Source organism: Phyllopteryx taeniolatus, chromosome 7 (assembly GCF_024500385.1).
Source record: "Phyllopteryx taeniolatus isolate TA_2022b chromosome 7, UOR_Ptae_1.2, whole genome shotgun sequence".
NCBI classification, from domain to species: Eukaryota; Metazoa; Chordata; class Actinopteri; order Syngnathiformes; family Syngnathidae; genus Phyllopteryx; species Phyllopteryx taeniolatus.
The window spans coordinates 25,983,786-26,001,341 of NC_084508.1; the positions used below are offsets into that span (position 1 = coordinate 25,983,786).

General features: G+C 38.6%; 2 protein-coding genes across 3 annotated transcripts; one reads left to right on the top strand and one right to left on the bottom strand.

The window, feature by feature from the left end:
- Positions 1-307: 307 nt before the first annotated feature.
- On the top strand, positions 308-7,965 carry cfap144 (cilia and flagella associated protein 144). 2 transcript variants are annotated; one of them, XM_061780290.1, is made up of 5 exons: positions 315-582; positions 711-770; positions 1,195-1,298; positions 1,401-1,533; positions 7,833-7,965. In XM_061780290.1, exons 1-4 carry the CDS (start codon positions 465-467, stop codon positions 1,494-1,496), a joined length of 378 nt encoding a protein of 125 aa, XP_061636274.1. In that variant the 5' UTR covers positions 315-464; the 3' UTR covers positions 1,497-1,533; positions 7,833-7,965. The 2 variants fall into 2 exon arrangements, with proteins under 2 accessions (XP_061636275.1, XP_061636274.1); XM_061780291.1 differs by lacking the exon at positions 7,833-7,965 and having other exon boundaries at positions 308-582; positions 1,401-2,412.
- ebna1bp2 (EBNA1 binding protein 2) lies at positions 2,916-8,877 on the bottom strand. The gene is made up of 9 exons (XM_061780289.1): positions 8,667-8,877; positions 8,214-8,297; positions 7,938-8,110; positions 6,544-6,667; positions 5,149-5,238; positions 4,981-5,056; positions 4,772-4,868; positions 4,498-4,669; positions 2,916-4,399 (listed from the first exon to the last, which is right to left on the bottom strand). Exons 1-9 carry the CDS (start codon positions 8,760-8,762, stop codon positions 4,352-4,354), a joined length of 960 nt encoding a protein of 319 aa, XP_061636273.1. The 5' UTR covers positions 8,763-8,877; the 3' UTR covers positions 2,916-4,351.
- Positions 8,878-17,556: the final 8,679 nt, after the last annotated feature.

The window sequence follows — 17,556 nt, forward strand, 5'->3', positions numbered from 1 at the left end:
TGGGTTCCTTATTTGGCGAACTGTTAAAAAAAAAAAAAAAAAACTTAAATTAATTATGATAGAGTCAATCAAAACTGAGTTGATAAAAACTGTTTACGTTAATCTCATTTTGTAAATATGCACGCCATGGCTGGACGTGGTAAAGGCTTTATCTAATTCTCTTATGTTAATTAATATGAAACTATGTTGACATAAAGTGAGTGAAGTATGACGTTAAAGTTCTACTGTTTACGGGCCAGGTACTGTGGGATTAAACGTTGACATTTGTAGTAGTGTAAGAGTCCAGTCACACACAATGCTCAACGCTGAGCATGCAGCCTCACCGTGTGGTCTAATTTTGTTATTGCGGCACGAGGGTGAGTTTTCTGTTGCTTGGCAACGACCATGCGTGAGACAAAAATTTGCTTCACGGATCAGAGGTTAACCTTTCATTCTATCAACTAAGTGCTGTATGAATTTCCAAAATGGCCGGAAAAGAAAAAGATGTGGTTTATCAGAATGCAATTCTCGTCGAGATGATCCGCAAAGAGCAAAGACAACAAAGACTCCGCACTGAGTTTAACATCAACCCACACCGAAAGTGTGAGTAACTCAACCCTTATTAAACTGCTCTATTATAATATTCTTGACGCACAGGTAAACACAAACAATCTTTGGTGGCTTTTTTCATCAAAGACATCACTCTGTTTCTTTCCCATTGTCACTTTCAGTACACATCCTACCAGACAAACCCATGTGCAGGAAACCACAAGAAGTGATTCCAGAAAACTGTAAGTTTAACATCATTTGTTGTCATTTAAAGAAACCAGCAGTTGTTGACGTACCAAATTTCTTTGAAAAACATTTGAAAGACATGAAAGTATGTTGCTAGCCTCAAAAGGTATTGTATTTGTCGACCACAGCAAAAGGTGTGGCTGAATAATTTAGTGGATTTCAGTACAAGAGCTGTGTCTAATTGTGGCTCTATGAAAATAGTCATGATCACTTTATGGTGTGGCTTCCGCTGGAAATGTGTGTTAGCCTGGTCAGAAATATAGGAATGACTTTTGGCCAATTCTTCCACACACTGTCTTTAAAAATGACAGCCAATGACAAGTGTTATGACTTCTGAGGATGTAGCTCCTTTGAAGCCATGAAAAAAAAGGGGGAGTTGTCAAGAATATATTGCTGATGATGCAATTTCATTTTCTCAAGCGGATTTCATTGAAGCCTTCCACAAAGCTCGCCAGGAGCCAACTAAGAAATATGCGATGCCATTGACTGAAAGTCAGGAGATTGGATGGGTGTCCACAGTACTGGTGAGGATGTTTGAAGTTTAAAAATGAAGGCCATTTTGTTATGTTTCATTACCAGAACTAAGCAGCGACGTATATTTTTTTCTACATTTGTTTTGTCCCCAGATCCCAACAAATCGCAGCGACAACAGGCTCAATTTTTTTCGACACAGCTCAGACATCACCAAGCACCAAGAGTCTATCCTTCGATCTTCAAAATAAACCCACAACAAAAGCAATCACCACAAAGGAGATTTTGGTATGCATATATACATTCAACACACCCTTGTTCAAATGCCATGTTTTTATGACGTGATGAAAAAACGCGACCAAAATAAATCATTCCAAAACTTTTTTTCACCATTAAAGTGATCTATAACCTGTACAACTCAAAGAGGGGAATTCAAAATAACATATATTGTGGCTGGAAAAAGGGCGCACACCCTCTGTCACTGGGGATGTGCCTGTGTTCACAATTAACCAACTACTGTAGGCATTAAGTTTACCATGAAACACAGCAAAGAAAGTCATTATCAAGCCGAGAAAATATGGCACAACAGTGACATTATCAAGAAATGGACTTCCCTCCAAATTGATGAAAAGACGAGAACACAACTGATCAGGGAGGCTGCCAAGAGGCCGACAGCAACATTGAAGGAATTGCAGAAATTTCTGGCAAGTACTGGCTGTAATGTTCCATTCTCTTCATATATCTGGGCTATGGGATTGGGTGGCAAGACATAAAAAGACAAACGTCCAAGCACAGCTACATTTTGCAAATACATGCTAGGAATTTTCTAAATATGGGAATATGTGTTATAGTCTGATGACGCCAAGGTTCAACGTTTTGGCCATAACTTTACAAAGCATGTTTCACATAAACACAGCACTGCTCATCACCCAAAGAACACCATACCTACAGTGAAGCACGAGGGTGGTAGCATCATGTTTTGGGGCTGTTTTTCTTAAGATACAACTGAAGGGCGTTAGTCAAGGTGGAAGAAATTATGGACTGTTTCAAAACTATTCAATATTAGCACAAAACCTTCAGTGTTCCACTGGAAAGATGACAGTGACTTAAAGTATGCATCCAAATCGACAAAAGAATGGCTTCACCAGAAGAACAAGATCTTAGAAGGCCCAGCCAGAGTCCAGACCTGAATCCTTATGTAGATCTTTGGGGTGATCTGAAGAGGGCTGTGTACAGGAGATGCCCTTGCAATCTGATAGATATGGAACACTGTTGCAAAGCGTGGGCAAATATTGGCACATCCAGATGTGCCACACAAATAGGCATTTATTTTTCCCCTTAAAATACTTATGCTACATTTGTTTTTTAAATGAGTTCTACAGATTGTAGGTCACAAAGGTGGGTACTGGGATTTTTTTTAACTCTTTTTATCACAAAACCACAGCATTCGAACAGGGGTGTGTAGTATTTTTATATCCATTGTATTTTCGGACTTGTATATCTTGGAATACTTCAATAAGTTCAATTAGTCTAAGAATTGACAATGTAGAATTACATTTTAAAATCTTCATCTCAAAAGATAGTTATGTCATACACACCCCATTATTTTCTTGCAATTTTAAGTGATGCCAAATATGTATTTCATGATCAAACAGCTCGTTGACCTGGTGTAGATTGGAGTACCGGATGCTTTTTTATTGAGTATTTTTGTCATCAACATGTTCTACATAGGCGGCACGGTGCACGACTGGTTAGAGCGTCAGCCTCACAGTTCTGAGGATCCGGGTTCAATCCCCGGCCCCGCCTGTGTGGAGTTTGCATGTTCTCCCCGTGCCTGCGTGGGTTTTCTCCGGGCACTCTGGTTTCCTCCCACATCCCAAAAACATGCATTAATTGGAGACTCTAAATTGCCTGTAGGTGTGACTGTGAGTGCGAATGGTTGTTTGTTTGTATGTGCCCTGCGATTGGCTGGCAACCAGTTCAGGGTGTACCCCGCCTCCTGCCCGATGACAGCTGGGATAGGCTCCAGCACGCCCGCAACCCTAGTGAGGAGAAGCGGCTCGGAAAACGGATGGATGTTCTACATACTGTGCTTTAGGCAGCAGTTTGCTTTTCCCTGACACATGTCAATAAGACAAGATTTAGTCATGGTAGACATGTTCATCAGCAGTGTGTGTACTTTATCGTGATCAATGTAGCCCATTTCTAAGCTGCCATCCTGTGAATTCCAGTCATGTTACAACTCATTAAATGTCAAACCAAGTTTAAATGAACAGACTTTTCAAACTTTGTTTTTAAGTCCCTAAATATGTAATAATAAATCACAGACTCCAAAAACAATGGGTTATGGCCATTAAGTTCCAAAAGTGACACTACACTTTCTAGTACAGCAATAGTGATGGTCTTTACAAATTAATTGTAGTCATCTCATTACGAATCGTACTAATGAAAAGCGACAGGCTCTCATCAATCCCTTTTTCGTATCGATTATCCTCGCTAGGGTTGCGGGCGTGCTGGCGCCTATCTAAATTAACTCTGGGCGAGAGGCGGGGTACACCCTTAACTGGTCGTTAGCCAACTGCAGGGTACATATAACAAACAATAATTGACACTCACATACACACCTATGGGCAATTTAGTATTAAATGATCCTAAAAGCAAGTAAAAAAAAAAAAAAAGCAGAAAATATAAATGAGAAAAAAACCTACGGCGAGTTAAAATAAGGAGGGATGGTACGTGTGGATACGTAAGGGTAATCATATCAGATTGGCACAACACAGTACATACCGTCTTTATGACATTTAATAAGTGAAATGGGTTTAACGTCTTAACTACTAAATTAGATGTTCTAGATAACGTGGAAAATTGATGTTTAACAAGTGTGATCCAAACAGTGTTTCGTTCAAGGAACAGCCTCCACAGCAAGGAAGTCTTCCTCCCTCGGTGTGGCCTGATGATTATGCTGTTCCTTCTTAACCACACACTTTGGCAGACGGCAGTTTGAACAAAATGTCACAAAGAAGTCAATGTTCTTAAGGAAGATGAACTGTGAGGAAATCCAGCCTCGAAGCAACGTTCAAGTCCCACTGAACAACCCCGATGTGTTTTATGAGCGAGCCTTCATCTTTCTGCGTACAGACTTCCCTGGACGTTTCTAGAAGTGAAGAAAAATAAAATCAGCATCTCTTCAAACGTGCAGACTCATACATGTCTTCATGTTACATTATTTATCAAAGCTTGTGTGTAGCTTACATTTTGTTTTCTTCCTTTGTCTTTCTTTTTTCCCTTTGCACCCTTCGCATTGGCCACTTTAGCGCGGAAACTGGACACATCATTGTGGCTCTCTTTAGTGTTCCACTTCTTTCCACTCTTCTTGCCTCCAAAGCCAAACTTCTGGTCCTTATATTTTCTCTTGGCATTGGGGCTGTTAAAGGAGCAGTCACAATTAAAGTCTGGATTCGGGGAGGCACTTAACTACTGTTACAGTTGATGCAAACTGCAAAGTGCTGATAATTGAACACCTTACCCCTTCTTATTCAATGATGCCTTCTTGGAGCTCCGAGAAGCATCTTTACCAGGTGCCTTTTGGTCTCCTTCCAAGAAATCCAACTTGTCAGTCATTCCTGAAAGTGGGAGGATAATAACAGGTTCCATTTGCATCTACCAAGCCTGTCTGGCACAAAGTAAAATGAAATGCGCAAAACTGTTGTTGAAAATGGTTTTCTCCTGACCAACCTCTCTGGTAGTTCTTTACAGCAGACATCATTGCCTTCTTCTCCTTTTGTCTCTTCTGGATGACTTCTACTTGCACCTAATGTGCCAAAATACAATCATCAATGACTCAACTACTGAATCAGACACAATTATCCTCCATTTTACGATTAGAAACTATTAAAAAGTAACCTTTTTGCCAAATTTCCTTTGCTCGCGTAACTTCTTTGCCTTCTCTGACCTCTCCATTATCGCCTGCTTTGAAATCAGCATCTTCCTGATCTGGATGGTGGAATAGACAAGAAAAGATAGTCAAAGTGTACAAATAGTTGAATTTGACTGTGACGCTGAGACAAGTTCAAGAGTGACAGTGGCTGAGGGAATAAATCTGGCAAAATAATCATGAAAGTACCTTAGGCAACACAGTAAGCAGAGGTGGGTAGAGTGGCCAAATATTGTACTCAAGACTACTATTACTTGACAATGTGACTCAAGTAAATGTAAACAGTAGTCCTCCCAAAAAATAAAACAGGGTTAATGTGGGCTAATAAGCACAGGCAAAGCAATAACAAAACATCTGCAATTTACTGAAAGGTGGTTTTTTTTCAAGTTAGAAGTGGCCTGAAATATCCACTTTTGGGCAGACGGTGCCAGGCAAATACTACAATACATGAAAGCTGTTGTTTTTCTTCGTCTAAATGTAAACACGAGTCACACGCCGTAGCCTTCAATAGTAATGACGACCTTCCCAACACGGTCGCCACGTAGGCACATCAATTAGCCGAGCTGGCTTATCTAGTGTTAATGCCTATGCTCGGAAGTCCAATAGAAGACGTGTGCGGTCATATGAGTTCATTGTGTGGTTTGATTGGTGAACTAGACTTAAATGTCACTAGCACTTAAATTGGATTGAAGCAAACAGCCCCCATTGCGGAAGTTGAAGTCGTAGTCTAAACAGACAGGTTGCACACAAAATTGTTGATAAATAGGCAAAAATTGATAAACAAAAGCAGCGAGCAGCATTTAGATCATTGTAATAAAGTAAAAGTACCGTTTCTTCTTAACATAAATACTCAAGTCAAAAGCATGCAGTATTGAAACTACTTTGACAAGTACAATTTATCCAAAATGCTACTTGACTAAATGTAACGGAATAAATGTAGCGCATTACTACCCACCTCTGACAATAAGGCACATTAAGTCACAGTTTGGATTGCAAATTTCCAGGAGTTCTTAAAATGGAATTCATGAACATGAACTGGAAATAATGAACTGGAATAATGTCCTAATGCTGCAGCTACAGTAACAGTACTGAGGCTGTATTGCATAAGAACCCAACCTGAAATATGTATCTTAAAATCATCTGTTGCTCATGTCATGCTGCTCATGACAAAAATGGCATATTTGTACAAGATCAAGTTTGTACAAATGTTAAAACTATTAATTCCCATAAACTCCCTTTTTAATCACGTGTCCAACTTTTCATAGTTTCCCAGGTAAACTTTATAGGGTACTTTTCCACCCCTTTCTAAAGTTAACCCAGTCCCACTGTAAAGTGAGGAGTATATTAGTAAACTAAGCACTCACCTTTTGCATGTGCTGATCTGACTTAGCCATCTCAGCAAAGTAGTCGTCGGGTCTCTTGGTGGCAATGCCGTGCTTGCTCAAGAGAGGCAGCGCCTCAAGGACTGTTGCTTGTGCCTGCCGGTAGCTGTTGAAAGCATTTAACACAGCAAATCAATAATTTTACTGCCAAGGTTGATGAGGCTTTTAGACAGTGTTGCAGACATGAACTGCAAACTTAAATGACTTCACCCTGCCCACAAGAAGTAATGATGATGTACGGACTACATGAATGTCAAAAGCCGTTGAAAGACTGACAAGGACTCACAAGCATTCAACACTATCCAGCCGGAGGTCAATATTTGAGACCAGTGTTCTGAATTAGACACTTTAATACGCTTCACAAATGGAATGATTCATGTTGCTGGCTGGCTGAAGCTTTTACTGTGATGCTTTTTTGCCAGTCATGTTCTTTAGCGCTTCACTCTTGATCGGCAGGACATTGAGAGAAAGACACAGCTCGATGTGTGACATTTGGAGGAGGAAATAGAAGAGCTATATATTTTAGAATCAGTATTGTTAGAGTATATTCTGTTTGTTTTTTTTTTTTTAAAGTGCAATGTAAACAAATATACACTGTAGTAATAACTACCATCATTTAATTCTGAATAAATAATACATTCCCACGAAAATCATGACTGATCTATTTTGGGTGATCAAGCAAAAGGTACAGTAGATATACTCACATGATTAGTCAAGTCGATATCAATGCCACCAAAACAAAACCTTTGAGCTATGGTGCAGAGTGGGGGAAAAAACTTCCCTTGTTTGCCTTACAATACGAATGAGCAGCTTTTGTTTTGTATAAATCTACTCTTCTGAGTTGTACGCTAATGAGTAGGCAATCCTGACATTATATATATATAATTTTTTTAAAAAACAACTCCTTATTCTGTGAGAAATGCGTAGGAACGTGCTTCTGGTCCAGATTTTAGTAGTGTTGTACTTTGTGTTAAGCAGATTGTTTGCTTTCCATTCACTGTTATTATTGATAATAACAATAAACTATGAGCATTGTTTACTCTATGCACTTACATTAATGCTCCCACTGTGTTCAATTTAAAACCTATATTCACATATGTAACCTCTGTTGTAAACAATATTGTTCAAACACTTTAGAAGCAAATTAATTCGTTTGAATAAGTTTTTTTTGGATAATGCTTGCTGACAGTGGGCGAGAGCACATTCTGACAAATACATTCACACCTATTGACAATTTAAGTTTTCAAGTAACCTATTATGCATTTTTTCAGAACATGGGAGGAAGTGGGAGCAGTCCACGCAAGCACAGGAAACATACAAACATACCTTGCCGCCAATAAGAATTCAATGCTTGAAGGATTAAAGCTGATACTCACAAGAACATCTCCCTCTGGAAATCATCATCAGCATTGACGTCTCCATTGCTCCCACTTTGCATGTTCCCTCCAATCTTAGCGAGGACATCCTCAACAGGCGGATTGGTGAGGTCCAGTCTCTCCACCCAGGGAAGGTCTTTCCTTAAGTCTGACAAACTCTGTTTCATGCCTTGCTGCATTGGATAATAATATGTGAATGACTCGCGTAAATAGTTGATTTCAAATTGTCAATATGTGTATAAGCAAACAAAGAAACCGTTGTATAATCTTACTCACCACATTGTTGACGAACCTTTTGGATTTTTCTACCATCAGGTTCATTCCGGGTTTCAATAAACCTTTCGCGAAAGCTTCTTGGAGCTAAACATACAACATAAAACGACATGCCCACAATCATTTTGAATGTAGTTCAACCAAACACATACAAGTAAAGAGCTGTTAATATACTTAGATGAACGATCACTGTCGTTTGTTGCAACATAAACGGTGTTGAATATAAATTACTTTATTCAACGGAGCAAAACACTGTACAAAGTAAAAAATAAAAATAAAAACATCGCTTTGTCTTGAGAGGGTTAAAACGAGTGGTGCCTTTTACAATTTGAATAGTTATACTACATTTAAAAAACAATAACAATAATAATAAATGAAAATATATATATTTTTTAAATAGAGCATGATCATCTGGCTTGCTAACGGTTAGCTGACTGTGTCACGATATGAACTAACCGCATTGTCTGACAATTCGCTGTTTTCGTCTTCTGAGTCCTCGCTGAACATCTCGTCGTCCTCCACTAGCTCCATGGTCTCACTAGCAATAACCATAAGCTCAAACAAAATAATCAAGTAATCGTGAATATGAATCGGGCCACACGTTCACCATCTACCACAAACAGTTCACGTGGGGAGGAAGAGCTTGTGGTTGTGGTCCTACCAAGATAGTCCGTCGATGGAGAAACGTGTATTACAAAACGTTCCTACAGGAAAAACAAAAAAAGGAAACAAAACAAAGATTACCAATACATAATAACAAATAACAAATTAAAAATAAAATAATAATACAACCTGTAAACCTGTAAAAATGGACTCACTGAATACATGCGGATACGGCTCCTGTGGGAATATCACTCGTTCACTTTTGTGTTCTCGGAAGACAGTTTAACTAAACTTCTCAACATGGCCGCAACAAACCAACAGCATTAAAAAAAAAAAAAAAAAAAAAAAAAGCGAACAATATTTGCTGGGTGTGAATGTGTGTGTGTGTGTTTTTTTTATTTTTAATAATGACTTAAAATATGGCGGCACGGTGACCAACTGGTTAACACGTCTGCCTCACAGTTCTGAGGACTGGGGTTCAAATCCTGGCTTGCCTGTGTGGAGTTTGCATGTTCTCCCCGTGCCTGCGTGGGTTTTCTCCGGGCACTCCGGTTTCCTCCCACACCCCCAAAACATGCGTGGTAGGTTGAAGACTCAAAATTGCCCGTAGGTGTGAATGTGAGTGCGATGGTTGTTTGTTTATATGTGCCCTGCGATTGGCTGGCGACCAGTTCAGGTTGTACAACTGCCTCTCGTCTAGTGAGGATAAACGGTATTGGAAATGGATGGACGGATGAAAACAGCCACATCCCCAGTTAAGAAGGTATGCAGTTCTTTATTTTTACTTCCCTTCTTGAAAAGATTAGATTTCTTCCCGGTCAGTTTTTTTTTTTAATATCTAAAAAACCTGGCATTTGAATGGGTGCGTAAACTTTTTTATATCCACTCTATGTATGTATCTATGAATGTATGTACGTGTGTTATTATTATTATTTTGTTTGTTTTTTGTTTTTACATGTAGTTATGATTGCTGAATCTTACAGGATATTAGATATTTTATGTTTCATACATGTAGCAAACAAGCCAAAGTTGTAACGTTGAGACAGACAGAAGAAAACTACTTTGGTGATGAGTTGTGCTGTTTGGAGACAGACGTTAATTCCTATCAGTAGCTTGTCCAAGTCCTCAAAGCAGGAAGTTACAAATTGAGCAACCAGAGGAAAGTACACGCTTGTATGTAACGCAACTGATAAGTCACCAGGTGACGCTTATCTTACCTTCTCTTAGCACAGAGGAGAACTGACTGGGTGTCATTTATTGCACACAACCCACAGTCAGGCTTTCATGAAAACTAAGTGAAACATAACAGTACCGTAAATGTAACACAATAAGACACACGATCAACAAACTACACGTAACATAAACAACAACCCACAGCTCGTGACCATAGCTGAGGGTAGGATTTGGAGGTACTGATTTCATCCCAACCACTTCGCACTCGGCTGCGAACCGTTCCAGCGAGAGCTGAAGATCACAGTTTGATGAAGCCATCATAACCACATCATCTGCAAAAAGCAGACACGCAATGCAAAGGCCACCAAACCGGACCCCCACAATACCTCGACTGAAGAAAGATATACTGTCCATCAAGGTAATGAAACAGATTCGGTGAAAAAAGGGCAGCCTTGGCGGAGTCCAATTCTTACTGGAAACACTCCTCCTCCTGAATCTGAGATTCGACTTGCTGACGGACCCTCCTCTCCAGCACCCCTGAATAGACCTTACCAGGGAGTCTGAGGAGTGTGATCCCCCTGTAGTTGGAAAACACCCTCCGGTCCCCCTTCCTAAAAAGGGGGACCACCACCCCAGTCTGCCTATCCAGAGACACTGTCCCCGATGTCCACACGATGTTGTAGAGGCATGTCAGCCAAGACAGTCCCACAACACCCAGAACCTTTCGGAACTCCGGGTGGATTTCATCCACCCTTGGGGCCCTCCCACCGAGGAATGTTTTAATTAAAACATATTTTTAAAAACGATTCTTATTATTCTTATTATTCTTCTTCTTATTATTATTATTATTGTGTATATTATTACAATGATTTTATAAAAATCGTTTTACACACAATATTTTTGTCTTGCGGCAATTAATCTGTTTTGATGGAGCTGCCTTTTCCAAAGCAAGTGAGTGACTTTTCACCTTGCTACATATAATGCTGGACTAATTGTAAGTATGGATTTTGTAACCATGATGACTAGGGTTGGCTTCACATTGTGCCTTGAAACTTAAAACGTAACTGCAAACCTTGAAGCACACCCAAGCTCTCACAAAGACAGCATGGATTCTATTTTCCCTCATGCAGTCAGCTCTTCATCACCAAGCCACCGTATTACACTTGTCAATTAGTGTATTGTCTTAAAATGAGGGTTATTGAAAAAAGTACTGTTGATGTATTGGATGCAAAGATGTCTTCTTTGTGTGTTCTTTTAAATGTTATATGCAAATTCTCACCCCATTTTAAAAAAGTTTTTCATCCTGACACTGATTGGAAGTGAAGTAGCCAATTAAGTGGCACACTGCAGGGTTGCCAGCTTTCTTTGACAGAGGAAAGGACATTCACTGAATTTCTAAGGGAAATGCAACATCAACTCTTGGAACCGTGCATAATCATTTCTGTAAATGGAGAAGTGAATTCTGATGTAAGTAGCCTCTTCTAAAAATATGAAATAGGGATGGGATGCCAAAGCAAAGGAACAGGACAGGAAGAAAAAAAGATTGAAAGTTTTGCATATAAACCTCACCACCAGCTAAATATCAAATGCAAAAATGGCTACAAATCACAGTAGGCCTAGGTTAGTCAGTTAATTTATGGGGTTGATGTTTTTCATCTTAAACTTATGATTTATGATTGAACACTATGAGAACACAAAAGTACATGTCTGCATTTCTCTTGAATATTGAGGAAATTATATGTGAATAAAGAGCTACACTGGAATGGTTAAAGTCCATCACAATCCTCTGTGGGACACTTGTCCATTTCTGATTTGTTTGGAACCTAAATTACCGTAATTCAATGAATTTGATGGATTAATATGTTTCATGGTCGAGCAATGTTTGAAGTAACATTTTAACTTTGATGTTTCTCATAAAAGTGAAGGATTAACCAGCGTTTCAGTAGTTCACTTCAAAAAGTGAAACTCAAAAACAGTTTCAATCCACACAGTTATCACACGTCACCATTTTATAAATACAGTGTGTGTGTGTGTGTGTGTGTATATATATATATATATATATATATATATATATATGTGTGTGTATATATATGTGTGTGTGTGTGTGTGTGTATATATATATATATATATATATATATATATATATATATATATACACACACACACACACACACATGTATATATATATATGGGTAGCAAAATCCCCACATTCCCCATGCTCTCGTTTCCAATTTGTCCAATCTCATCCGGTTGCGTATACCACAGTGGTCAGCCATATGGTGACGGTGGAAAAAAGTACTGGAGTCTGAATGTGAGTATGCTTACTTTGTGTGCAGTAAATGCACACGTTTTATATTTTTTTTCGACTCACATTCTTGTTTCAATATTTCTTCTTTTGGAATGCATGTTGCCATAAAAGCCACAAACAGCCAAAGAAAAAAATAAACAAAATAAACTTGCAGAATGAATGCTTTTAGGTTGCTTGAGATTTGCACCAACATTTTGTGCGACTTAACGGTTTTTTTTTCCCCCCAAGTAAATTTGGATAAAATTGGTGTTTTTAGGGGTTCTAAAGGAAACATTTCCCTATCTATCTTCAACCTGACTGAAAAAATAACCTTAGTTCAGATTATCTGAGTTTACTCTGTATCTATTTTTTCAGGACTTCGGATTCCTTCAGATAGTTCAATCACCATTTGTCCACTTTTCTTAGCACCTACGCTTTGGTTCTTTAAACTCCAGTCAGCACTTCTCCTGGAAGGCATGGCACTGGATCACAAGTAGAGCCGATTAAAAACAGGTGTACAGACTGCTACTTAGTCCATCTGGCCATACTAAGCCTTTCTATTCTCTACTAACTCTCACACAACAGCGAGTAAATTTAATTCATTTTCTTAAAAGTAACGAGATTGCACGCCCTCGTCACTTGTTCTACAGTATCTGAAAACGATACGGACTGTCGAGGTGGACTTTTGTGATCGTATTCTCGGATTGCGGATGAAGCACGAGTACAACAACTGGGCATGTACTGTTGTTTGTGTGAAGTAAAGGGAGGGATCAATGATGTGATTGTTGGTTCTCTTATTTCTTCCACCCTCTTTCTCTGCCTCTGAACGTCCATTTGTCCCTTTTCACCTTTTTCGCCCATTGTTTTCCTCATCTTTGCTTCAATCTGTCATTCTCTCATTTGCCCACTCCTCTTCATCCTCTATCTCCCACCTTCAGTCCACCCCTCTAAATAATTACCTTCCTCACTGACTCTTTGTCCAGTCATTTATCTTCCCTCTCCCTATCTTCATGATTACCAGGCAGCAAATTGTGTTTCTCTATCTCAAAGGTACCTCCTTTGAGCTTCTTCTGCTTTTTGTACTGAACACTTTTTAAATCTTTTTCCAGGTACATGTTGCACAGAGCACACTTATAAGGATTAAGCTATCCAAATTTGACCACCACTGTAACCACTTCATTGCGCTCCTTTTGTTTTTCCTGGTTGTCTACGCATCAGCAGTCGACACCTTAAGTCAAATTAGACTTGGCTTATTGATCTGCTCACCCTTTTTTGTTTTGACTAAAACCTGGATAGTCAAGATGAATATGTTAGCCTAAATAGAGAGCCCCCCAAGTCACATTAATTATCCAAAACCAAAAAAATTAATGAGAAAGCAATTTTTTAATTGATAAACCGATGGACAATATCACTAAGGGCCTGCAAGCATCTAAAATGTATTTTTAAAAAAGGAGCTAGCTTTGTAGTCCATAGAAATGTACAAAAATGAAATTGAAATAAAGTTCACAAAAAGGAAATGATGTTCTACTGATGATTATGACATATGATCAAATGTTCAAATTTATTTGAAAAGTTTTCTCCCTGTACTGCTCTTGTTAGAGCTTAGCGCAGTCCTTGACACATCAACCATCACATTCTTTTACAGAGATTTGAGTATGTCATTTGTATTAAAGGCAAATTATGGAGAAGTGTTTGGAGAAATGTTCTTTCCTGTTGTCATTTCATGGAGACATCAATTAAATATGGCGTGTGTTAGTAACAAATTGTCTCTGCAGTTGAGTAATGGATGATGTCCATTTTCAGCTTTTGTTGATTGGGTGAGAAATTTGGCAACAAGAAAACATTTACTCACCGGGCTCTCTTTCCTACTTGTGCTCTGAATGCAGGTCTGGGGCAGTTGTTGTGACTTTACCTCCCTGACACCAAAGCCGTGTTAAAAGTTTGAGCATGAAAAATGTGATTTGGAACTGAAAAATAGGCTTGAAAATAGGGAGAAAAAAAAATACAACTCTGAAACTGAAGAAAATCAAAATTGTTTTTCCAAACCAAATTTATGACCTGGATTTAAAATCATCCATGAGCTACAGAGGATTAAATTCAATACAGGAGCTGTTTATCCTCAGAAATTATTCTGTAATAAAGGCTGGGGTCAGTTCCGCACCAAGTGGTGTCGTTTCTTTCTTTCACACATTTTATATTTATTACAGAATGGCGATTCTGCTAAATTGTGTTTAAATAAACATGGTTTTGCCGTACTGTTGGAAGATATGTTGGAATTTCAATATACTGTACATTGTCTGTAGTGTAGGCTGTAGAATACCGAAGTGGTTGGTGATGCACAATTTCTACTGTATATAGAAATGCCACTGAGACTTGTACAGTAATTCGGTTTAGCTAAGGAGTCTAACCTAGAAGCTATATGTATATATATATATATATATATATATATATATATATATATATATATATATATATATATAAGACAACATGACTTGAACTTTGACCTGGGCATTTACCAAACCACAGTCCAGAAGCCGATTGTAGAACATTGAGTATGAGCTATGGACATAGACCAGATGAAGCTGAGTTGTAAAAATATCAGACAGCCTCTGGACATGAAAAAAACATTCAGCAAATAAAGAAGACTTTTCTTCATAAAGTGTTTGTGTGACATCCAAGTTGCTGAACCTACTATATATATGGGAATACTCCCAATGTTTAAATATAAGACATCGCTGAAGTGGACGCAGATGAGATATGTAACATCCCTGTTTTTAAATGACTGAGAGCTAATTGGTGGTTTTGCATTATTTCCCTTTTTCCTGAGAAGAGCAGTAATCAAAGATGTGGTAATTATGATGTCATTGTCTCGTCTGTCAAACTAAGCTGCTAAGGGGAGGGGCGCTGTCAAGCGTTGAAAAAGTGAATGGCACAGGACCCTCCTGATATCTTGCTGAATCATCAATTACATTAGCACAAGCCTTTTTTTAAATTCTCCATAACATTTTCTCCTTGTTTGTGCTCAGCGAGTCATTGTCAAATATCTGATGTGGCTGAGCTTCCTTTGTAGACTTGAATGGTCATACTGAATAATTGCCCAAGAAGAAGAGAAAATGTACTGTATGTAGAGATTCATTTTGAACTTATTTGCAATCCTAATTGGCTTGCTCCTAACTCGCTGAATAGTCCAACCAAAAATACATTACAAAGAAAGTGAATGTATTCTAAAACTCAGCATTGTGTAAAAAGTGACCAAAAGGGGAGAACATGAGCACAGACGAATCCCTGATAAAGTTCAAATTGATTCTGGCATTAAGAAGTCCATTAAATCAGCCTCTTTAAGCAATGAAACACGTTTGCACAGACCAGCTCAATACACTGCATCAATATTGTCCCAAACTTTGCCCATCCCTCACAAGTTTTAGAAATCCGATCCTTTGCAACAAAGTTCTCTGTACTGGTTCACATAGACTGTGTGTTGGGATTTCATCAGGGGTGCTGTGAAATCGGGACCCCTATTGATGTGTCACTGCTGTTCTCTGCAAGCTTTGCCGCACATACAGTGCAATGCAGTATAACCATGCAAGCTCGTGCTTCGACGAAATCAAGAACATTCACGAATGGCCGCTGTCGAAAGGTAGGACATGCAAAACCAACTGAATTCTTGACTTTCCAATGAAACCATGCATAAACAAATTCTCACCATAACCACGGGGATGTAATGTATTGTCCATAGATAGAAAATGCTGTCTTGAGTGCGATAGGCCCTGTTTGTTTGTGTGCGTGTGTTTTGTGTGCGTGTGTGCAAATTTGTAATTTCACCACCCATACATGAATAAAGATTCGCTTGGAGTGCAGCAGCTGTTCTGTTGCTAGATTGGTTTGTGGCTCCCTCTAATTAGAATCTATTTGGACACCCCTGCTTACATTTCCTTTTCATTTGATCACAGGTCTGATTTTGTACTGGCTTACTGAGTGTTAGCATGAGACTTGTTTTCGTACATCACAAAATATATGTACATTTTTATGCAGACACAAATAAGAAAAAAGAGAGAAAACTATTTGTATGCTAATATATGAAATGATTAAAATACATATACTGAAAGTGTGTGTATTTTTGAGAGATCTAATCAGAGCAAAGCTCATTTACATGTCACATTTGAATGACTAGAATAGCTTGAAAAAAAGGACTTTCTGGGCATTTTCGACCAAAGAATATATTTTAAAATATTTTCTTTTTTTTTAAAAATCTGATAGCATGGGACGTTTAAAGCCGAACATGCAATTTAAGGTGCTGTCTTAAGGTAGCAGATGTGTGACCAACTATTTTGTTGTTTTAAATCAGATAAGCTCATCCCCCTTCCTGGCTCAAGCTAGGTGCTCAAGAAACAAACATGAATGGCATTTTACCTCTGGGACTTCAGCAAACAGGCATTATTGTGCAGATAATTTTGATAAAACAATGGTGGTTGAAAGGTGGTGCAAAGAAGAAGAGCCTTTCAGGTCTATAATTTAAAACAGAACGATCTTGTTCATTCACTTACTTTGATTTCTGGAGTTTTCGGCAGTTCGCTTTTTTATGCTCACGTCAAAGCCCTGTGTAATACAAAAGTCTTACTTCGGTGCCCTCTCATGACACCTTAGTCCCAATTAACTTTGGTGAAGTGAGTATCTTACGGCATCTATAGGCAACTATAAATCATTTTAGAGCGGTGTCAATTACTCACGGATTTCCACTATTCACAGCGAATAGTGGGGGCACACTGTGTAGCGTTTTCCTGATAATATGTTTTTGGGGTTGTGACAAGGGAGGATTATTGTGGGGGTTTGTGTGTACGCATGAGCAGGGGGGCCATAACGAGGAGAAAAGTGATGACAATTCAGAGGGTACAGAATGCAGTACGTAATTGTGAAAAATCATTATTTGTATCAGAATGCTTTAGTTAAAACACTTTACGATCACACAGTCGTAATATGGATTTTTGTAATATAAGAATAGCTGAGTCAATATAGTCAGCTAGAGGTGCAAGGAATGCAAAGTTATCAGTCCTTTCACCATTATTGCTGTCATACAGTGTTGCGTGTTTTTGTTTGCACATTAAGGACAAAAGCCCTGTTTTTGTTTTAATTCCTCATTTAAAAAAAGATAATTTAAGCAAGTTTTTTTTCTCATGTTTTTGAGATTGTAGGGTGAAAGCTGCAGCTGGCTACTATTGTGGACTGAATGGGTGGCAACAATGGGGAAATTAAATGCCAGTATTTTGAGGGTAATATATCACATAT

What these genes read in the sequence shown, in the direction of transcription:
- cfap144 (XM_061780291.1), top strand. Translation starts at nt 465, where the DNA reads ATGGCCGGAAAAGAAAAAGATGTGGTTTATCAGAATGCAATTCTCGTC. An exon ending in CATCAACCCACACCGAAAGT is followed by an intron (nt 583 to 710) that starts GTGAGTAACTCA and finishes TGTCACTTTCAG; the next exon opens with TACACATCCTACCAGACAAA. An exon ending in GATGGGTGTCCACAGTACTG is followed by an intron (nt 1,299 to 1,400) that starts GTGAGGATGTTT and finishes TTTTGTCCCCAG; the next exon opens with ATCCCAACAAATCGCAGCGA.
- ebna1bp2 (XM_061780289.1), bottom strand. Translation starts at nt 8,762, where the DNA reads ATGGTTATTGCTAGTGAGACCATGGAGCTAGTGGAGGACGACGAGATG. An exon ending in TTCCAGAGGGAGATGTTCTT is followed by an intron (nt 6,668 to 7,937) that starts GTGAGTATCAGC and finishes TGCTTTCAACAG; the next exon opens with CTACCGGCAGGCACAAGCAA. An exon ending in GCATCATTGAATAAGAAGGG is followed by an intron (nt 4,670 to 4,771) that starts GTAAGGTGTTCA and finishes CTCCTTTAACAG; the next exon opens with CCCCAATGCCAAGAGAAAAT.